Source organism: Scophthalmus maximus, chromosome 9, assembly GCF_022379125.1.
Source record: "Scophthalmus maximus strain ysfricsl-2021 chromosome 9, ASM2237912v1, whole genome shotgun sequence".
Lineage (NCBI taxonomy): Eukaryota > Metazoa > Chordata > Actinopteri > Pleuronectiformes > Scophthalmidae > Scophthalmus > Scophthalmus maximus.
The window spans coordinates 12108079-12127517 of NC_061523.1; the positions used below are offsets into that span (position 1 = coordinate 12108079).

Below are 19439 nucleotides of genomic sequence, written 5' to 3' on the forward strand. Positions count from 1 at the left end.
AGTCTGCCTAGGTGCAAGTGCACCTGGCTTTTAATGGGAAGGGGATATAATACTCTCATTGATTTATTGCATGCTGTGCCCAAAACACGTGATAAATTAGGAGTACAACCTTTTGAATCGTGCAACTGGCACAGCAACCTTTTTTTTTTTCCTGTCGCTTAGTGGATCAGCATACGTCCTAAAAGCACTTGCACCATTATGTCCTTAGGTTCCAGAAAGATTTACATTGCAAATTCACTCAGTGTAATGCGAGGCCAGGCAGGTTACTCTAATTAACATAACACAGAAACAAATCTGCAAACTGCTCACTGCCAAAGGAAAATATTAATGTAAACATATACCTCACAGCATTCACTGTCCATGTATTTCATAGCTGCTCCTGGTAGTTAAAGCATGATTAATATGCCAAACTTCATGACAGTTTTTAATACACTTTTCCCTTCTTTCCCGTGCTACCTAAGCCTGTCTGAGAAACATTTTCTTTTCTGTGGCTGTGTATTTTATGTCTTCAAGGGCACCTTCAGGTTACTGCATGTGGAGCTGATTAAGTTCTTGGCCTTTGTGTTCACTTCTTTTATGATTAATGTTATGATGGTTATATTTAAGCAATTCAAAACACTTTGTTAATATTAGGGAAAGCTTCTGCTCCATGTAAAAAACGTGAATGCAGAGTGCTCACTGATCTTTTCAACGTTTAACCACAATTACAGACCAATAGTGTTTTGGATGTAGGAGCCAAACAGTGGGCAGTTACATTTCATCAGTTACAATTTGTGGTTGAGAAACACATGGGCTGGCATATCGACCAGGACTAACAGAGTTGCAGAAGCATATCCGTGTTTGTTTTTTAAATTTGTAATAGTCCTCAAAATGAGGAAAGGTGTACTTTCCTGCAGGGCAACCTTCAACCTGTGTACTACACATACTTACATACAGAGGGCGGACACACTACCCCCTCTACAAGCCCTTCATTTCACTCAAACAAGGATGTAATCCTGTTATTTTTCTTTAAAGAGACTGAGCTCCTCAATCAAACTGTTAGACACACAATCATTAAAACAAACACACACATACTGCTCCACACAAACATTTGAGCTTGTTATCTTACAACCTTACTATGTCACTTAATATATTAATTTTGCAGTAATATTAATAGGGATGATTTACTACTGTAAATTGCATGGATTATGAATGAAATTGCTATTCATGCCTATTTTGCAGATACAATTCCATTCAATTACACTTAATTATGGTTCCCAATTCTCGAAGAGGCATATTGCCCTTCTTGGCCTTTCAGCAAGCCAAGAGAGACTAAATCATATTGCTGCAGCCACAATATACATACAGGGTGTGAACAGAGTCCGCGAGACGAGAAAAACACAATTAAAAAGTGTCATTAGATTATTGTAGCTCTGAAAAATGAAGATTAATAACATAGCCTTCGGTTTGCTTCCTACCACCACTGTTTTACTGTAATGGCTCCACACTAGCGTACATCATTAAAGGTCAGGGATCAACAATGTATGGACAACCACAACATGACATGTGGATCTGACAGTCACTGTGGTTCATTGGGTGCAGTAAACAGAATGACAAATATGTATTTTCAGCTGCTGCTAAGCTCTAAGCAGGCTTTGTTTTCTCCTCCCTCCCTCTCTGTCTCTCCTCTCATCTCCGCAGCCTCCACTTTCATTAGAGCTAAATCTGAACGTATCAGCCTAATGCCACAAGACATGTCAGCCAATGGGAGAGTCGAACTGAAGACGGAGATGGAAATGATTGGGAGATCCAGCAGTTACACATTAAAAGTGATAATTCACAAAAATAAATACCAATATGCTGCAGCCATCGATGACCTGTCCTACTTGTCTTTAACATACTAACTGCCTGAGCCATGAATGAGTGTCTGTCCTCGATGCTCATGGCTGCTGTTGTAGACATCATCGAATGAAGAAGCATGGGGCTGTGTTGTATTCAATTAAACCTCCCTAGGGGGCGCAGCAGCAAATGAACTGCAGCCTAACAAACTCCCACCGCCACACATCACTCTGCTAATCAGACAGCAGCCACGAGGCTCACACCCCACTTTGACAATTTCATTCTGGCTACGAGGAGGACTGATGCGCATTATTGCCACGGTGGAAATTCATCCTGATACGTTCAAAAAAAAAAAAAGCTTGAAAAAATATTTGGACCTGTACAAAAACCTGGGCCCATATTATTAAAATGTGAAAGTTTGGACTAGTAAAAATCCTTCACTTTTACTCCTTTTACTGTAATATTATCCGAAATACTTAAAGAATTAATCACTATCCATGTATTATAAATGTATTAGATTACGCTTGATTCACACCATGGTTGCTGCTAGGACAGCTACTTTATACAAATAAAATTAACTGAAAAATCTAATCACAAATACTTTGCTGAAAAAGTGTGAGGATTTCTTTTTTGGAATAATTAAGATTATGGAAGATGGAGAGATGATAATTAATTCCTGGTTTGGACTTTGAATGTTTTTTTTTGAAAATTTTAAATAGTTTTATTCTTCCAATTTTTCTGGCCTTGGAAGACTTTTATTTTTTAAACAAATTACACCATTATCATGAGAATACAGATTTTATCACATACACAAACAACTGAAAGGGAAAAACCAAACACTCCACCAGGACTCTAATGATTTTGCACTTGAGGATTATGTTTACCCGTCACTGAAGAAGATAACTACTCCTACTACCACACACACACACACGGGCACACACACGGGGGCACATACACGGGCACACACACACACACGGGCACACACACGGGCACACGGGCACATACACAGAATGGTGAAACTGCTGTAATAGCAGTGAAAGTATTAAGGTCTCCAGAGCGATGAAAGCCTCGTTCACATGAGAGGCTCCATTAACCTCTGAATCTGCTGCCATAGTATTACATCCTCTTTACACACACATTACTAAATTAACCTACTTAGTGTTTTAGTGAGTGGTGGTTCAAACCGGGGATCATTATACTGCAGTTTAACGGCTCTACATGCCCACATACGTGTTTTTAGTCATTCTGGCTGATTAGAGCTCAGTTCCTCTTGGTGTTGGGTGGAGCCACGGAACTCTGTGTATTTATAAAAATGAAAACGGTTCAAATCACCCTCCCACATCGTCCTGAAAGGAGCCAGACCAGCTCAAAACATCTGTGTTTTTCTTTTTCTTCTACCGTGCCTGTGTGAATGCTTTGACATTCGAAAACAATGTCAAATTTTCCTGCTCATGTGCGCACATCAATGAAGCTTATTCCGCGATGGCTGTGACTCCCACACTTCTCTGAGCAGTGCCAGATTTAACACAGCATGTGTGTGAGTGCGTGCATGTAGAGTGTCTTTGCGGCACTGTGACAGTAGTGGGAGGAAGGAAGTCACACGCCATCTCGTCTTCCACGAGCTTCTGTCCCTTAGGTCGACTGGTTACATAAATGATGTGAACACAGAACAGTGGGCACCTCCAGGGACGGTCTGTTGCATGTAACTGTGGTCACATTGCCGTACCTGCTGCGCGTGCGCGAGCCCTGCATACTTAAAAAGTTAAGATGTTTTGATGAAATACATTATATTATACAATACACACAATTATAGTCTAGCTATCTTTTTTGTTAAGCTGTTAAAAATGAATCTCCTCAAATATATTGAACCCCAAAAACTGTTTTCTGTTTCTCAAAATGACATATTTAGAGGGTAATTCAATGTAAAAAAAGTAACGCCTTCATGGCCTTAAAAATCATTGTACACCACGTCTACACCTTTGCCTCATTTAGTATTCGCTTCAGATCTCTGAATATGCAAATTAGCCCCAATTCTTTCTCCACTCACCCCACAGCTGCTCCGATCAAATACACAAACCTGCTGCTGCGTGTTCTCCATTTTGCTTCCTACGGCTATATACGTAATGGGAAGTCATCATGAGACATACATAAATGTTAAAACCAGGAAACAAACTCCAAAGAGGAAGGAAAAGTGCAAATTGCACAGGTTCGCACACATGTTGCTCTATCAGAATAGTGATTGGGATAATATGTTGCTCTCTACAATGTTAGAACGATATTGGTAATAGATTACATGAGCCTTTGGCTTGACTATGTTATTAAACAGTAAACAGACCTTAGATAAACCGTGATCCTGACTTGACTGATCCTGAGCTCTGACTTAGCTTGCAAAATCCTGATAGCTGGCTAACCCCTGGCTTCTTCTCCTCGCATGCTATGGAGAAACGATATAGACAGCTACATGATCTTATTATAAAACCTCAACAGGTTTATAATATAATCAAACACACATACATGCAATTTAGATATTCCAACCCTACATTAATCCCTATTCCATATCCATAGTGTAACTCAAAATGATCCCTATCACCAGACAACAATGGTAAACTTCTTGAAGTACTAGTGCTACTCACAACTTGATCCTGCACGCAGGTCATGGGTGACCATTATTATTTATTTTCAATATAAAAATACAACGCCACGCGCTACGTAGCAGTGATTTTAAATCAAGCGTCTGTTTCTGAAAACGTGAGCATCACATGAGAGGCAGCACTGAGGCTCAGAAAGGTGCTAATCTTGACAAAACACTATGATCACCATGATTATAGTGACGCTCTCTCGATCACTAAGGCAGTAATAACACCATTCCACCTCACCCCCTCCAAGGCTTCCCATCTACTCCACCTCAACTTACTCACTCTCTCTCTTTGTCTCACACACACACACACACAGCACATGTGTGTGTGGGTCAGTGCAGCAGTGATGGCTACAGACAGGGGCAGGGGTCAGCCACACCCTGCTCATTGCAAGGCCTGCTGGGAGCTCACTAGCAGGTGAGGAGTCAGATGAGCCAGAGGGAGATGGAACACAAAGGGACACACGGACAAATACACACTTACACACCAGCGGACGGGCAAATGCTGTCAGTCAGTCATGAGTGAAACAGGCGAGAAATAAAACCTGCAAGCGCACGGGGGAAGCACACATACTCATGCAGGAATGCACGGCCGCACAAATGCGCGCGCACGCACCCACACACACACACGCACGCACGCACACACACACACACACACACGCTCAGTGTGGTAATAAGCCAGTCGTGCTCTCCAGGGATAGAGCCAGTGGCCACATAGATGGAGAGAGGAAGCAGCTGGCTGCTGGAATACTTCCCCTCCTAGCACTGTAATTTCCTCCCAGAGGCACACCTGGGCCAGCACTCACTCACACATACATACTGTATCTGTGTGTGTAGACGTGTGCGTGAGCACAGTACACACGTGACAGTGTGTATGTGTTTTGTCTTTTGCGTGTGCGTGTGTGCTTCTGCTCGGCTGCATGTACGCTTGTTTTCTGCAGGTATGCACTAATGCACAGTGCTGATCCGAAGTGGATCCCCTGCTGCCAAATATCACACCCATATTATTGAGCACTACACATTATTATATACATAAAACATAAAACATATGTTCCGTACAAATTGCAAGCTGTGAAACAGAGGGACAGAGCGTGATGCTGCCGCTCAGCTAATCTGACATCAGTGACGGCTGCCGCAACGTGGCCAGAACTAACCGACCAGCTGATCTGAGACCAGTACCTGATTTTAAACATGCAGAGTCAATTTCTTTCTTTCTTTCTTTCTTTCTTTCTGGATATGTGTGAGAAAGGAACTTAAAGGGATCTGTGTTACCGAATGATTGTCAATTAACGCCTTTTCCTTAACACTACAGTATGAACATTGATGCAGGCCTGCAATCGTGAGCTTTACAGCCCATATTTATATAACATTTAACCACACTACAGGGGTTAACTGAGGTTAACGTTTCCAGATTCATAAATTTGCCAGAGCAAAGGTTTTCCTTGCTAAAAATGTTCAGCCTCAGGCGGGCCTTGACATTGTTTACATAGACTAAACGGTGAAGGAGTTCTCCTCGAAAACCTTTTATTTTAGAGCTGAACAGCAGCCTGGCGGCTTCCAGGACAGACAGCTCCTGAACTCATTCATACCAGGGCTTAGACAGCCATCTTGCGTCAGGGTGAGTAGGAAGACAGTGCTTGAATGGGAATATGTTGCTTCCTGAACAGGGCGAGATAATGGAGCAAAGCGCTAAATCTTGGAAAAATGTCATACTACAATACGTCTGCTTAGCAGAGATCTCTCCAATGTAGTGGCAAGACAATCAGACAGGTTGGGAACAAGTCAACAGTTCGCTTGATTTAAATGACTTCATTTGGAGTTGAAACCGAAGTAAGCGCGCACCTGAAAAGTCACAATCCCTCGATGTACAGGAAAGCTCGGATGACAGCAGATGTTTTTGGTTATAATGATACTGGTCACCTTTTTTTTCACTTTCTAAAATGTTTGGCAAACCTGGGGGTTGGCTGGTCTGACCGCTCGTGTTTATTCTTATTCTTTACCATTGGACTAACTGCAGAAATAAGACTCTGGCTGCATGAAACTGAGAATTCACTTCAAAGTTGTTCAGTTGCCAATCCAAAGGACGGTCATTCCAGGATGTTCTTGGTGCAATCCCTTAAATAGGCCTCATAATGACGTCAGGTGAATTTCACCTTGTTAGGGTTTTTCGGGAGGCTATTTGGGATTCCAACGAGACTCACGCTGTACTGCTAAGTGTCCGCCGGCATCCCCTGTCACGCGCAGAGGAGGAGGCCATTTACAAGTTGTGTCCGTGTGTTTGCTCACATCTCTAAGTGCTGAAACACGAGTCTCCTCTTAAAACCTTGCACCATATGACTATCCTCGTCTCACACTGGCAGAGGCGGAGACCGAGCGCATGGGGGCAAGAAGGACGAGAGGAGAGAGACAGAGAGGGGTAGAAAGAGAGGGGGTTTCTGGAGGGAGGCCCCTTCATTTTCTGGATGTGAGAGCCAGACATGAAGTGACAGTGACTAGCAATACTGGCCTCTGTCTGACCCTCTTCCACTTCCTCTCAGCCCGGGCTGAGGCCGACGCGTCATTGCACCGGCGCCGTGCGATGCGGCCGGCAGCGACATGCGCAACACTGACCTAACAACGCCACGACAGCCCAGAACAATGAAGCTTAACACAGTACAGAACAAAACATACAACATCAGCACGGAGCAGCAGCAGCGCCTGAGGGCTGAAACAAATTCAGGGTCCTGCGTCGCCGCCTCTGTCCTCCGCCCTGTGTCAGCCCAGCAGCTAATTGCAATCGCTGTGCCCCAGAGGCTGCAGCGAGCCTTTCTGTCTTGAGAACAATCCAGCTGAAATGTCAGTGAAAACAAGTCAGCTGCAAAGGACATTTTTGTATCGTAATAGCCTCCTGTAAAAGACAGCGAAGCGGAGATGATGGATACCACAGCAGGAAAAGAAAACATTCGTTCTTCCATGAAAGAGAGAAAAAAAGATCCCGTATTATTGCTTTAGACTGGTGACATTTATGCATAATATTAATGTGAGATTTAAGTAAAGGTAGCAGACTAGGTGAAGGGGATTATGGGAAAAAAGCCCTCTAGTAGTCCATCTGTCTGGGCACGTCTCAGTACCCTGGACACCGCACTGCACTAGCACACATACACACAGCTGAAGCAACACACCCACACAGACAGTCCAGTCTCCCAGGACAAAACACTAAACTCCTCCTTCACTGTCCAGCATCAGAAAATAAAAGAAACACGCACGCGCACGCGCGCGCACACACACACACACACACACACGCACACACACACACACACACACACACACACACACACACACACACACACACACACACACACACACACACACACACACACACACACACACACACACACACACACACACACACACACACACACACACACACACACACACACACACACATCTGCAGACACCAGAGGAGGACCGGGGGAAAGCAGAAGGAGAGTTGGTTTGGGGCAAAAAAGTACCAGGTGAAACAAGACGGAGGAGAGAGGAAAAGGAAACAAAATTAGAAGAAGAGAAGGACATTGATCAAAGCCACAGATAAAAGACAGAGATGGAATAAAATTGTAAGAGTGGAAGTAAAGACAGATTGAACGATGGCGCTCTGTCCGCCCGGCCAAAAATGAACGGAAATCCTAAGTTTTCTATCGCCGTAGTGATTAATTGACAAATGTGCCACATTAATAATAAAGCTTGCTCTCTCCACTTAGGACATTGATTCACACCTCCTCAGCTTACGGTGTAAGAAACCGATCAATCCTGGTCCGTCTTCATCTCTCTTCTTCTTCTCCTCTTCGTGAGCTCCTATATTACCTTGCTAAATATAACTTCCTTCCCTCTGTCTTTAGCCAGGAAATGAGTCCAACATCCAATCGCTGGCTGTGGATCGAGCAGGCTTGGCGAAGGATATCTCCAGAAATGATTGATTGATTATTAATGAATTCGCTAATTTCCCTGATTGATCCACGGAGGGGAGTGATTGACTGAGAGAGAGAATATGAGAGGAGGAAAAGAAAATGATTGGATCTGATTGAACTGTTGTACAGAGGAGAAAAGAGGAGTATGCCAAGAAGAAGAAGGAGAGTATACGAGTAAAGGCAGGAGGATCTATAATGTGTGTGTCCATGAGGCTGTTATATTACAGTGGTAATGATGTAACAACTGGAAGGTAAACCTTATGTTTACACAATGTTGCGGTCTAGAATAGCCAAGACGAAAGATAAGAAGGAAAAAGAGAAGAGAAACAAAGAGAGAGAGATCCACATCAAATACTACAGGGAGCAGCCTGCTGGTCTGTCTGTCTCTCTGTCTGTCTGTCTCTCTGTCTGTCTGCTCAGCCTTGAAAATCCCAGCACTCAAATCCAGACAACCTGAGAAGACATGCACGCACGCACGCACGCACGCACGCACGCACGCACGCACGCACGCACGCACGCACGCACGCACGCACGCACGCACGCACGCACGCACGCACGCACGCACACACACACACACACACACACACACACACACACACACACACACACACACACACACACACACACACACACACATACACACACACACATATACACACACACACACACACACACACACACACACACACACACACACACACACACATACACACACACACACACACACACACACACCTCACTACTCCTTGTTGCCTTTGAATCTTTCTTTCTAATGAAGAGTGGGGTGCAGATCAATAGCGTAGGATAGAAGCGGCCACAATGTGTGTGTGTGTGTGTGTGTGTGTCTTCATGCTCATATATAAACTGTGTGTGTGTGTGTGTGTGTGTGTGTGTGTGTACATATGGATGTACTGCCAGATATCAGTAACAGTGGGAGCAGATCTGTGTTACTCTAATGCACTATGTCCTCACTGGGTGTTCCTATGGAAACTCTCTCTGTCTCTGTATATTATTAGACAGTCTTAAATCAACTGCTCAGAATAGGAAGACACACATCTCATCTATTGCAATACACTTAAGGCGGTTGACTTGCACCTGTATAACGCGGGAGACTCCGTTCTTTGAGGATATTTTCGCTCTGGTGGTTACTTGAGATGCAGACTCGACTTGCACTGGTCGGGGTCACAAGTGATTGACTCTTGGGCATCAGATCAGTCACAGTGATTGGACAGGCGCTTCTACTGACACAAGCTTGAGGCATGCATTGCAGAAATATATAATTTTTTTCCTGACAATACAACTGACAATACAGAATATCCCATTTTCTTGGATTATTTTTCACATTTTTATTTTTAAGATCTACTATTTTGTCTTGCTGCAGTGGATCGTATGAGTTGCATAGTACAATATTGTTCATACACATTAAACGTTCCACCAAGGATAATCAAGATTAATTAAAGATGGAAACGTGTTCCTGTGCTTTTTCACATGTATGTCTTCTATCTGCTGAGAATAGCTGAAACAGTGTTGCACCAATCAAGTGCGTTTGAAGATGAAACATTAAAGTGTAAAATGTACAATTAAAGATACATTTTTTTTGTCCTTATGATTAGGGGTTACAGCTGAAAATAGAAAAATATGTGCATATTTTTTTTTTGTCAGCTAAAGGATAAAGTACAACAAACCCATATGAGATAAATGTATTTTTTAAGTGTAACTCCCCAACTCCTACTTGAGGAACAGTTATTATTATCAGTCATATCACTTTTCACTGCCAGATTGTTTTTCCCCATTTCATTATACATAGTAATAATGAGTTACATTTGAGAGCAATACTAATTAAAAGCGATGAAGAGATTAATTTTTGTGATGAAAATGTAATTTTGCTTTTGTGATAATGTCCGGATCTTAAAGCCTATTTGATTACAGATACTCTTCTTACCCTCTAATCCTGGAGCCTGCATGATATATCAAACACAACGTGTTGCTTCTCCTAAATGAATGGCCTACACCTTGTTGTTTGTTTGTTCATTTATTTATTTCATCTGTAGAGTGGAAAATTGAGGCAGGCATGACCAATGATGAGAAACCAAAGACTTGGGTGGTAGCTGTTAATTGTTAAAGCAGCCATGGCAGCGGATGAATCTATAAAAGGTACGGAGGGTGTTACCTAACCAATCAAACACGTCTCCATACATCGCTCCGTTCACACTGGGAAATTAGTGCAGTGACAGGAGGATGTGTTTGCGTGTGTAGGTGTAATGTTTTTGACAGCAGGGTATGCTCACACTGGGACTCAGTATATTTGCATACAATAGTTTGATATGATTATATAACCAGGTGTGTATGAGGGAAGAATGCTTTAATACTTGTGTTTAGTACGTTTGAGGAAGAATGAGCACAGCCTGTGCAATGCTGTAGAATTTACTGCAGAAAACGTGAATGCCTTTTAAAAAGTGAAACTTTGCAAGACTTGAAGACAAATCTGCATAATTATGTGGGTTTAAAATGTGCAGTGGAGGACCTTTAATTTTGCAGTTTAAGTTCAAATGGAGAGGATTGGGGCTGGAGTGTGAACGAGAAGCATCCTGTGAAGGGTGTTCAGAGGCGGAGCATGGCACAGTGCGAGCCACAGACTGACCTCTGGCGTGGAAGTCTGCTGCCTCACTGCTGATGGACGCTTTCTTTACAGCCGAAGAGCGATAGACGATGTGTGTCCTTCCTCCTCCTCCTCCCTCCTCTTCCTCTTCTATCACTCCATCGCCCCTCTCCACCGGCTCGATGAAAAACTCCTCTTGTTCCGTCCTGATCATGCCAGCCTGAAAGAGAGCGCAGAAAATAAATTGGATGACATGAGGTGCGAGAAAGTGAACTCTGATATCATGATTATCACATGTTTGCATCTCACTCCCTTATTCATCCATCCGTTGCCTCCTCCCTTGCCTTGAAAGTTTAAAGAAAGAAACATCCCATGGCCTTTTCTCCATTTCTGTGTTATGGGCATGCTGGGAGAAAAGAGAAGAGGAAGAGACAGCAGTGATCCCTCCTGGGGTCCCGAAGAGGGCCAGAGTGACACCTGGCATCTAAAATGGCCAACACAAGAGCAGGAGATGAGACTGTCCCACTCCTGTCCCGAACTAACACATTCTGTCAGGTAATTCCCCCAAGTCCACCTCTCTCTCACACAGGACATGCACAAAATGCAAACTCACAGGAAGAGTGGGGGAGGGGGTTGTGAGGAAGAAGCCTGAAAGAGATGGAGAGAAGTAAAGAAGTGTGCATACTGAACACACACGCAGAAAAAGGAATCACGTGCACACACACACACAGGGAAAACAGGCACTGTGAAAATTGCCCGTCACTCTCTCTTATTCCATCTGTCTGTTTAAGACAACTGGTAATTACCAAGGCAACGTGCTGCTGTAGAGGGAATCCATGGGGGACAACACAGAGAGGATGGAGAGGCTTTGGAGAGGATGAGCTCAAAAGAAAGAGAGTGATAAATGAAGAAGAGAGAAAACATCGATATGATCAGTGCTTGTCTGCTTCTCCCCCTCGCTCTGACAGGAGAGGGAAGTGATGGTGGGCAAGTTGAAGAGAGGGAAGTCAGCTGATGATGAAAACAAAAAATAGACTTTACATTAGAAAAGAATATATGATGAGATGATGTGTGTGGATGGCACGGCACAGATTTTTCAGGAAAGTCATGGGAGTCTGTAAACAAAGGTTTTTGTAGTTTATTTAGTAATTCCATATACGTATATATGGCTGATCTGTCTTATCTTGAAGAAGAATCCCCCCTCTGTTCTTCCTTTTTCTCTTCTCTTTTAGTGCTTTCCTTATCCAAACCAAGTGAATAAAGCGGGTGTTTTGATCAGAGTGTGAAACCCTTGAAGACAAATTTGTGCGAGATTTTGGACTTTATTAAAGGAGCCAAGAGAGCTCAAAATACTGCAGCTCAAGTAAAACGCATACAAACAAACAAAACACAAGCCAATTAACAAGTAACACGTTTGACAAGATGAATAAAATGTTTCAAAAAACCAAAACAAACCAAAACATCTCTGATAATCCCACTGCAGTCAACACCAAATGGGAGGCAAATATAAGTTAGGGACTAGGTGGTGAACACATAGTCACACATTTGGCAGCTGAAAGGCTTTAAGGGCAAATTCTAGATGGATATAGACACATGGCATTTGATGGAATCTCAAAATCAGCGTGAGCTTTTTCGGTGAATGTATTCATCAATATATTTTTAGTCTGTTTTATACGACTTGACAGTGCTTCTGTACTTGCATGTGTTTCCAGTTTTGGCATCACATTTCTCTGTGCGTATCTGTTGTCAAGCGGGTGAATGTGATTTTAAACTTCCTTGTCTTCACCGTCAAACTGTTGAAGTGGAGTGTTTTATGAAATGCTTGTCCCGACTTTGTGCATATTTTTGTTATAATTTGTGCATTATTCCCTCTCATGAGAAGCCGTTTCACTGACCACATCTGTATCCCTAATGTCTGTCATCTATGCTACAGTACCTTCTGTACATGGAGCGTTAACGTAACATGTGTGAGAGCACATTTTAAATTATGTAAGCACATAAACTAAGCATGCATGCCAGTTATTGAATCTGTTGAGCTCTAAATAAAATGGACTTTAAGAACTTGTGTGCTCCTTGAATACCCCGAGGAGGCAGATATAAAAAGAACTGGATATTAATAAAAGTGGCCACTCAAAAATAAAAAGGTTCTCTTTCTACTCTCGTCCTCTCCCATTCTTCTTCTTCTCTCTCTCTCTCTCTCTCTCCCTCTTCCTCCTGTCAGTCTGAGGCTTTGGAGCCAGAAGGATGTCGACAAGCCACTGACCTGCCCTCTCTCCTTCTCTATCTCTCCCCCTTTTCTCTCTCTCTCCCCCTCCACCTCTCATCCCTCCATTTTCCGGAGCCGTGGTGCAGCATTCCGATTGGAGCTGATGGGTCTGCGATGGTGCATGCATTCCCACCCCAGAATACCAAGCAGAGACGCGAGGAGAGCTGTGTCAAAGAAAAAAAAAGATGACATGTGGGACTGGGAGACATGGTTGGATCGATCAGACCCAGCATGGTGGGGGTGGAGGGTTAGAGAGAGGGGAAGGTGTGAGGGGGCTGAGGAACTGGACGCGCCCTTTGAGAAACCGATGTGAATAAAGCATCAAAGCGTCTGCACACATTTCCACAGTGAGAAGCATTGTCTTCATCTCCTCCAAAGCAGAGGCAGCCATGTCCGATAGTGGTAGCGATAACAGGGAGGCTCGACCAAACACCGTGTCCAGAACGTGTGCAAGAAATTCTGATTCATCCCAGTACACTAGCAGAATTAATGTGCCAACACGAGTTAGGACATACAAAGACATGGCAGAGGGCCACATAGTAATGAGGTATGGATGAAGCTCCCCACCCCATTGTTAGTAGCGCTGTAATTGTAAAGTCATTGGGTGATCAGGACAAAAACCACATTTCCGCCACCACAACAACTGATCATTCTTGTTGTTGCTATTGTTTCTGCATGAAATGCAAATAATATCAAAATTACACTTTTATGACTATTTCAATCAATTGCAGTCATATGTTAAATAATCCACCTACAAACATAAATCTATACACCTCTATTATCTACCACTAGGACTACGTTAGGGAACATATCTCCATCATTGGGAATAGTGACGGAAACATTGCATCCAAGTAATCCATCATTATGAAAAATGCAGGGCAAAGAGTGACCTGCAGCAGTCACACATGCTCACAACTCAACATGTATAATTGGGATATTATTAGTTTCGTCACCATTGCAATGGTGACACTAACCAAAACCCTCCCTCAGAGACCTGAAGCACATCCACAGTCGCCAAATCTGGATCCTACACACCGAGTGTCCAGTTACAACAGGAGGATCCTCTGTGTTTTGAAGGCACACCAAGCTCTATTTGAAGACCTGACAGGAGTAATACGAGTCCAGGGTAAGTGTCCTGTGGGGCACGTGAGACAGACGAGTAGAGGAAAAGCAGTATTGGAGTGGAGAAGCGGATGTTGTGATGAGGATCAAAGTCACACCCGGTCGGGGCCCTTCAGCTCAGTCCAGCGCAGGCAGTCTGTGTGTGTGTGTGTGTGTGTGTGTGTGTGTGTGTGTGTGTGTGTGTGTGTGTGTTTGATCTGGTGTCACTGTGTGTGCATGTGTGTGTTTGACCTGATTCATAACCCTGCTACTGCTGCCTCACTTCACACACAGTTGCACACATGCATCCACAGGCCGGCAGAGAGGGCAGACACTGTCGCACAAACACACAAATGGAGCTTTGATAGTGACTCACTCAGTGTGTGCGACACTCCAATTCATTCACCCTTTGAGTCGCAAGAAAATCAGGCTTATACAATAGTAAAGCTGATTTGCAAAATTCGACACACTTCAGGGAGCGAGAGATTAAGAGGACACGTCACCGCAAATATAAGCAGTTTTTTATTTAATCGCATCAGCAGCAAATTGTACCTTTGTGGTCCCCCCGCCGAGCTCGGAGAAGGCCAAGTTTCCTATTTGGATTATGAATATGGCTCAGGCAAAAACAAAAAAAAGTTTTATATGAAACTTATGAAGGCAGCATGAAGCAAAGCTATTTAAGTCATTCAGGGAAGCTAAATATATAAGACACTTATGACCCTTGGCAAACCTTTGCTCTCTGCTGCTCCACTCTCGCAGGAGGAAAGGTGGCGAGCAGGAAGAGGGAAGAAACTGCAATTAAGGTTGGGTATTGAGACAGATTCATTAAGGGAATTAAATTATTTGCCTTGTGCCCCGAAGAGTGAGGCGATTGCCTAATCTGGGATAATAGGAGGATGACCGAAGCAGCAAACAAAATTCATAAAATGTAAACGCACGAAGGGAGGGAGGCCTTGTCGTAGTTAAACCTTCACATACTTTTTCTACTGTCCTCTCCCAGCGGCACACGCACACACACGCCCAAAGACACTGACCGGCTGCGTGTCTCTGTGTGCGTGAGTAGAGGCCTGATGCCTGGCCCATCCCCCGTCACCCTCCCTGCTCAGCTCATTACGCAGAGTGGTCTCTAAAAATGGTCACTGGAAAAAAGAAACACACACACCTACACAACCTCTAGTACACACACATCCATGGCAGCTCTGTCCCAGTCACCCTCTGTTTCTCTTTCCCCGCTTTCTCCACCTCATTTGCAAATTGTTCATCTTTGACCTACATTTTTTAAATCACAGTATGTCTGCCATACAGCGCGCACACACAGACACACGCACACACGTGCAATGTCTGGGTCATTTTGTGTTTTAACTCTCCATTCAGGCCCATACTGTCTGCAACCTCTAACAGGAGAACGGGGAGCTGTAAAAATGCAGCGGCGAAAGGAGGAGACATCAGACAGACCCTCGGTGAGTCCCCCCGTCCCTGATGCCAATAACATCTTCCATCTCACGAGCACGAACCCTTTCTGCCCTCACATTGCTATTTTCACTTGTCCTTCATCTCCTCTCCCTCCTTGATGCCATTTAATCGGCTCCTCCATTGCTTTCTGCTTTCCTCCTGTCTCACTTCTTTTTTTTTTTTGCCTCACCCTCATTTTTCTCTCACAATTTCATTAGAATCCCATGCTCCCTTCCTTCCTCTCTTCCAATTTTTCACTATAATAAGTGGTGGTGGCACTTCAAATGTGTGAGAGTGAAGACCCGGCCAGGTGTAAGAAAGGGGAAGACAGAACAAAGACGACGTAGAGACCATATTATTTAAACTGGCAAAGGATGGCTGGAGCCTAAGAGTAGCAGTAGTAGGCCAACCTGGGTAGTCTGACCGCATGATATGTGGAAATGTTGGTTCAGTGCGAGAGGGTTGACACAGACACGAATACAGTAGCTGACAGTCTGGCAGATAGACCCAGAGACCCAGTGCCAGCCAGACAGGCCGTTTGTTTAAAGGAGGCTGTGTGTGTGTGTGTGTGTGTGTGTGTGTGTGTGTGTGTGTGTGTCTCTCCCTCATTTCTGTTATTCATCGGGACAGAAGCTCCCTCCCTCTGTTTTCTGTCCAAACAGAGATTATGAATCAGCAGTATGATAAAGGGAAAAGGAGAGGAAATAGAGACAGAATGAGAAAAGGAGTTACAGTGGAAGAAATGTGTGATGGCCAGCAGGGAAGAGGTGATGGGAGAAAGGAAGCAGAAGGTAAAAAAAAACAAGACTGATTGAAAGTGAAAGATGACAATTAACAAGAGTATTAAATTAGACACGCAAAAAAAAATAATAAAAATAGAATTCTATTCACCAGCCTGAGGACAAAAAGGGTAAATATTTACAAAATAAAGAATGTCATTTTCGCCATAATCAGCTCAGCACGGGAATAAAACAAAGGTCCTCCTCCTCCTCCTCCTCCATCATTGTTCCTCTCTGTCTCACTCCTTCTTTTCTCTCAGCAGTCTGACAGCTTTCCTAGACAGCCAAATGCTTTTGGCCTGGCCAACATGGAGGAGTCAGGACAAGTGTGGGAGGGCTTACAAGATCCAATCATCAGAAGCATCCGCACTTATTGCTCTTTTTTTTCACAGTGTGGCTCAGGTCAGGCTCAAGTTTGTAAAGAAGGTGGCAGGTTTGCTGCAGAGGGCCAGAGGCATCATACTAAGATATGAGCTAATACGTTGATCAAAATCAGTTCCATTGCACAATCGTGTCATTGATCTTGTGTTACATTCACATCATCCCCAACAATCTGAAAGTGCCATCAAGTTCAGTGTCCGTTTGAGCCATGGGAATCCTAATTTTACCTTGTGCACATTTAGAAAGAATCAAAATTCCAAAATAAAAGTATTGAAACATATTCAGGTTTCTGAACAAAAATCTGTTCAGCATTTAATTTACAAGTTACAACCAACCAACGCAGACTGTACACTGAAGGCTCAAGTTAGCCTGGAATGCTAACATCCCAATTAGCTTGGAGGTGAGAAGACTGACACAGTTTAGTTAAGTTAGGTCATTACAGATCTTTTGTGTACTCCCTGCAATCACTGTTTTCATGACAGCGCGCGCTCGCACTCGCACACGACACACACACACCCACACAGCACTGGCATATAGCACCCATCAACCCCCCTTACCTGCCCTGCCCAGCCATCGATAAGTGTGTGTATAGTTGTGTTCATATTTGTGTGTGTGTGGTCTTCCAGATTGATAAATGACCCCTATTAGTAGCGACTGACCGCTCTGTGATTGCAATCTAAGAGCAGCACAACAGCTGTTCTCAGAGCAGTGTTGTCCGGAATAGTCGGTGTTTAATATAACAGCACTTTAATGAATTATGAACCAACCGCCAGCCCGGGATGTGCTGGCCAGTCATAGGGACTTGACCGTTTACAGTCAAGTCCCTATTACACAGTCAAGTCCCTATGACTGTAAACAGCTTTAGGTCCCCACAACACGAGTAATACCAGGACCGGCCACACACACACGCGCACGCGCGCACACAGATCCACAGTCAGATCCACACCCATCCTCATCTCTACTCTATCTCTTTATCTCCACATCTATTGGATATACCTGTAACCTAGCAACAGAGCAGGGTGAAGACCCTCCCCTACCTGCTCACTGCACTGACTGCTGAACCTGACAGCCAATCAAATGGTCTCAGGGCAGCGACGTGGAGCCAATCAAATGCTTGCTACAACAGGGAGTTGCCCCCCTGCACTTCATGCTTTTGACAAACTGGCACATGTGACGAGCATTTCCATGCACATGCAATGAATGCTTTTGCACACTCACTCAGTACGCAAACGCACACATGCACAAGCTCAAGTCTCTTGAGGACATCAGGAGAGATCACAGGATCGGGCTGAGTTGCCTGTTGAATTCATAACAACCAATCCTTGATTAGCAATTAGAGTGAAAAAAGCTACATGTGGAAACACATTACATGTGTGACTGTGATTAAGTAACTGTTGATCAAAAACGCTTCAGAACTATGCTTCCACGATGATAACATTTTTGCTCAAACCTGCAGAAAATGCACAACGTGACGCTCGATGAAATCAGAGCCACTGATATCAGATCTGATCAAATATATGTCCTCTATGACCACTGGTGACTACTACTCGATTTATTGCTCTCCCCAATGTGATGATGAATGAAATGTGTGATGGTATTGGTGTATAACTAGAGGCTTCCTGATTAAAAAAAAAACCCCAAAACACATCTATCTGGTGTTGCTAGGTGCCCATAACATCAAGACCTGTTGTGTTTAGAACATCAATGTCTCTGTGCAGGGTGCAACTTTTATTTTGCTATCCAAAGCAATGTCTATTTTTCTTATTACACAGATACTATTCCCATAACTTCTGCTGAGGAATGTCCCTTGTGATCACAAAAAAAAATTAAAAAGAGGCCAAGGGCCCAAGGTTCAGGACATAACACAACACAAAGGGGGGGAGGGAGAAGGAAACATGGAGGGAGAGAGTCCCTTGTCAACATGGAATAGTCCTGAGTGGAGCGACAACAGCAGAAAAAATATGAAAATTAATCAGGCTCTACATGAAGAAGAGCGATAAGAAAAGGGGGAAAGGGAGAGATGTCCAGGTCACAATTCTACACATCTGTTATTGCAAACACTCCATTTCTCGTGGTCCCTTTTTTTTTCTAGTGCACATTTGGAAATATGACCAACTTATTAATGGATGAAAGTCATTTAAATCTATACAGACCAGAACACTGAAAAACCCCTTATTTCTTATTTCATACTTAGTTAATCTTTTTACAGATTGTTTTCAACAACCAAGGCCTCCAACTAATAACCAAGTATTACAGGTTTGAAATCCGGTGTAGTTCATCAATGTGTGTGTGTGTGTGTGTGTGTATGTGTGTGTGTTAAAAGGGAAACAAAGGACTCTCCTCAGATAATGTGCAAAGCCTATAAGTTTATGTAATGACCAATTTCAATTGTTTCCACTTTGTTTCTGTGAAATCCTATTTATTTTTTTTACATCAGCAAAAATAAATGAAACAGTACCCATGA

General features: G+C 43.5%; 1 protein-coding gene across 4 annotated transcripts in view; it reads right to left on the minus strand.

Moving 5' to 3' along the window:
- LOC118319704 (A disintegrin and metalloproteinase with thrombospondin motifs 2-like) overlaps positions 1-19439 on the minus strand; it is a 123334-nt gene that overhangs the window by 43766 nt on the left and 60129 nt on the right. For all 4 annotated transcript variants that reach the window (XM_047334521.1, XM_047334519.1, XM_047334520.1 and 1 more), the window contains one exon: positions 11039-11216. In XM_047334521.1, the coding sequence (XP_047190477.1) occupies positions 11039-11216 (178 nt within the window). The remainder of the gene's footprint in view (positions 1-11038; positions 11217-19439) is intronic.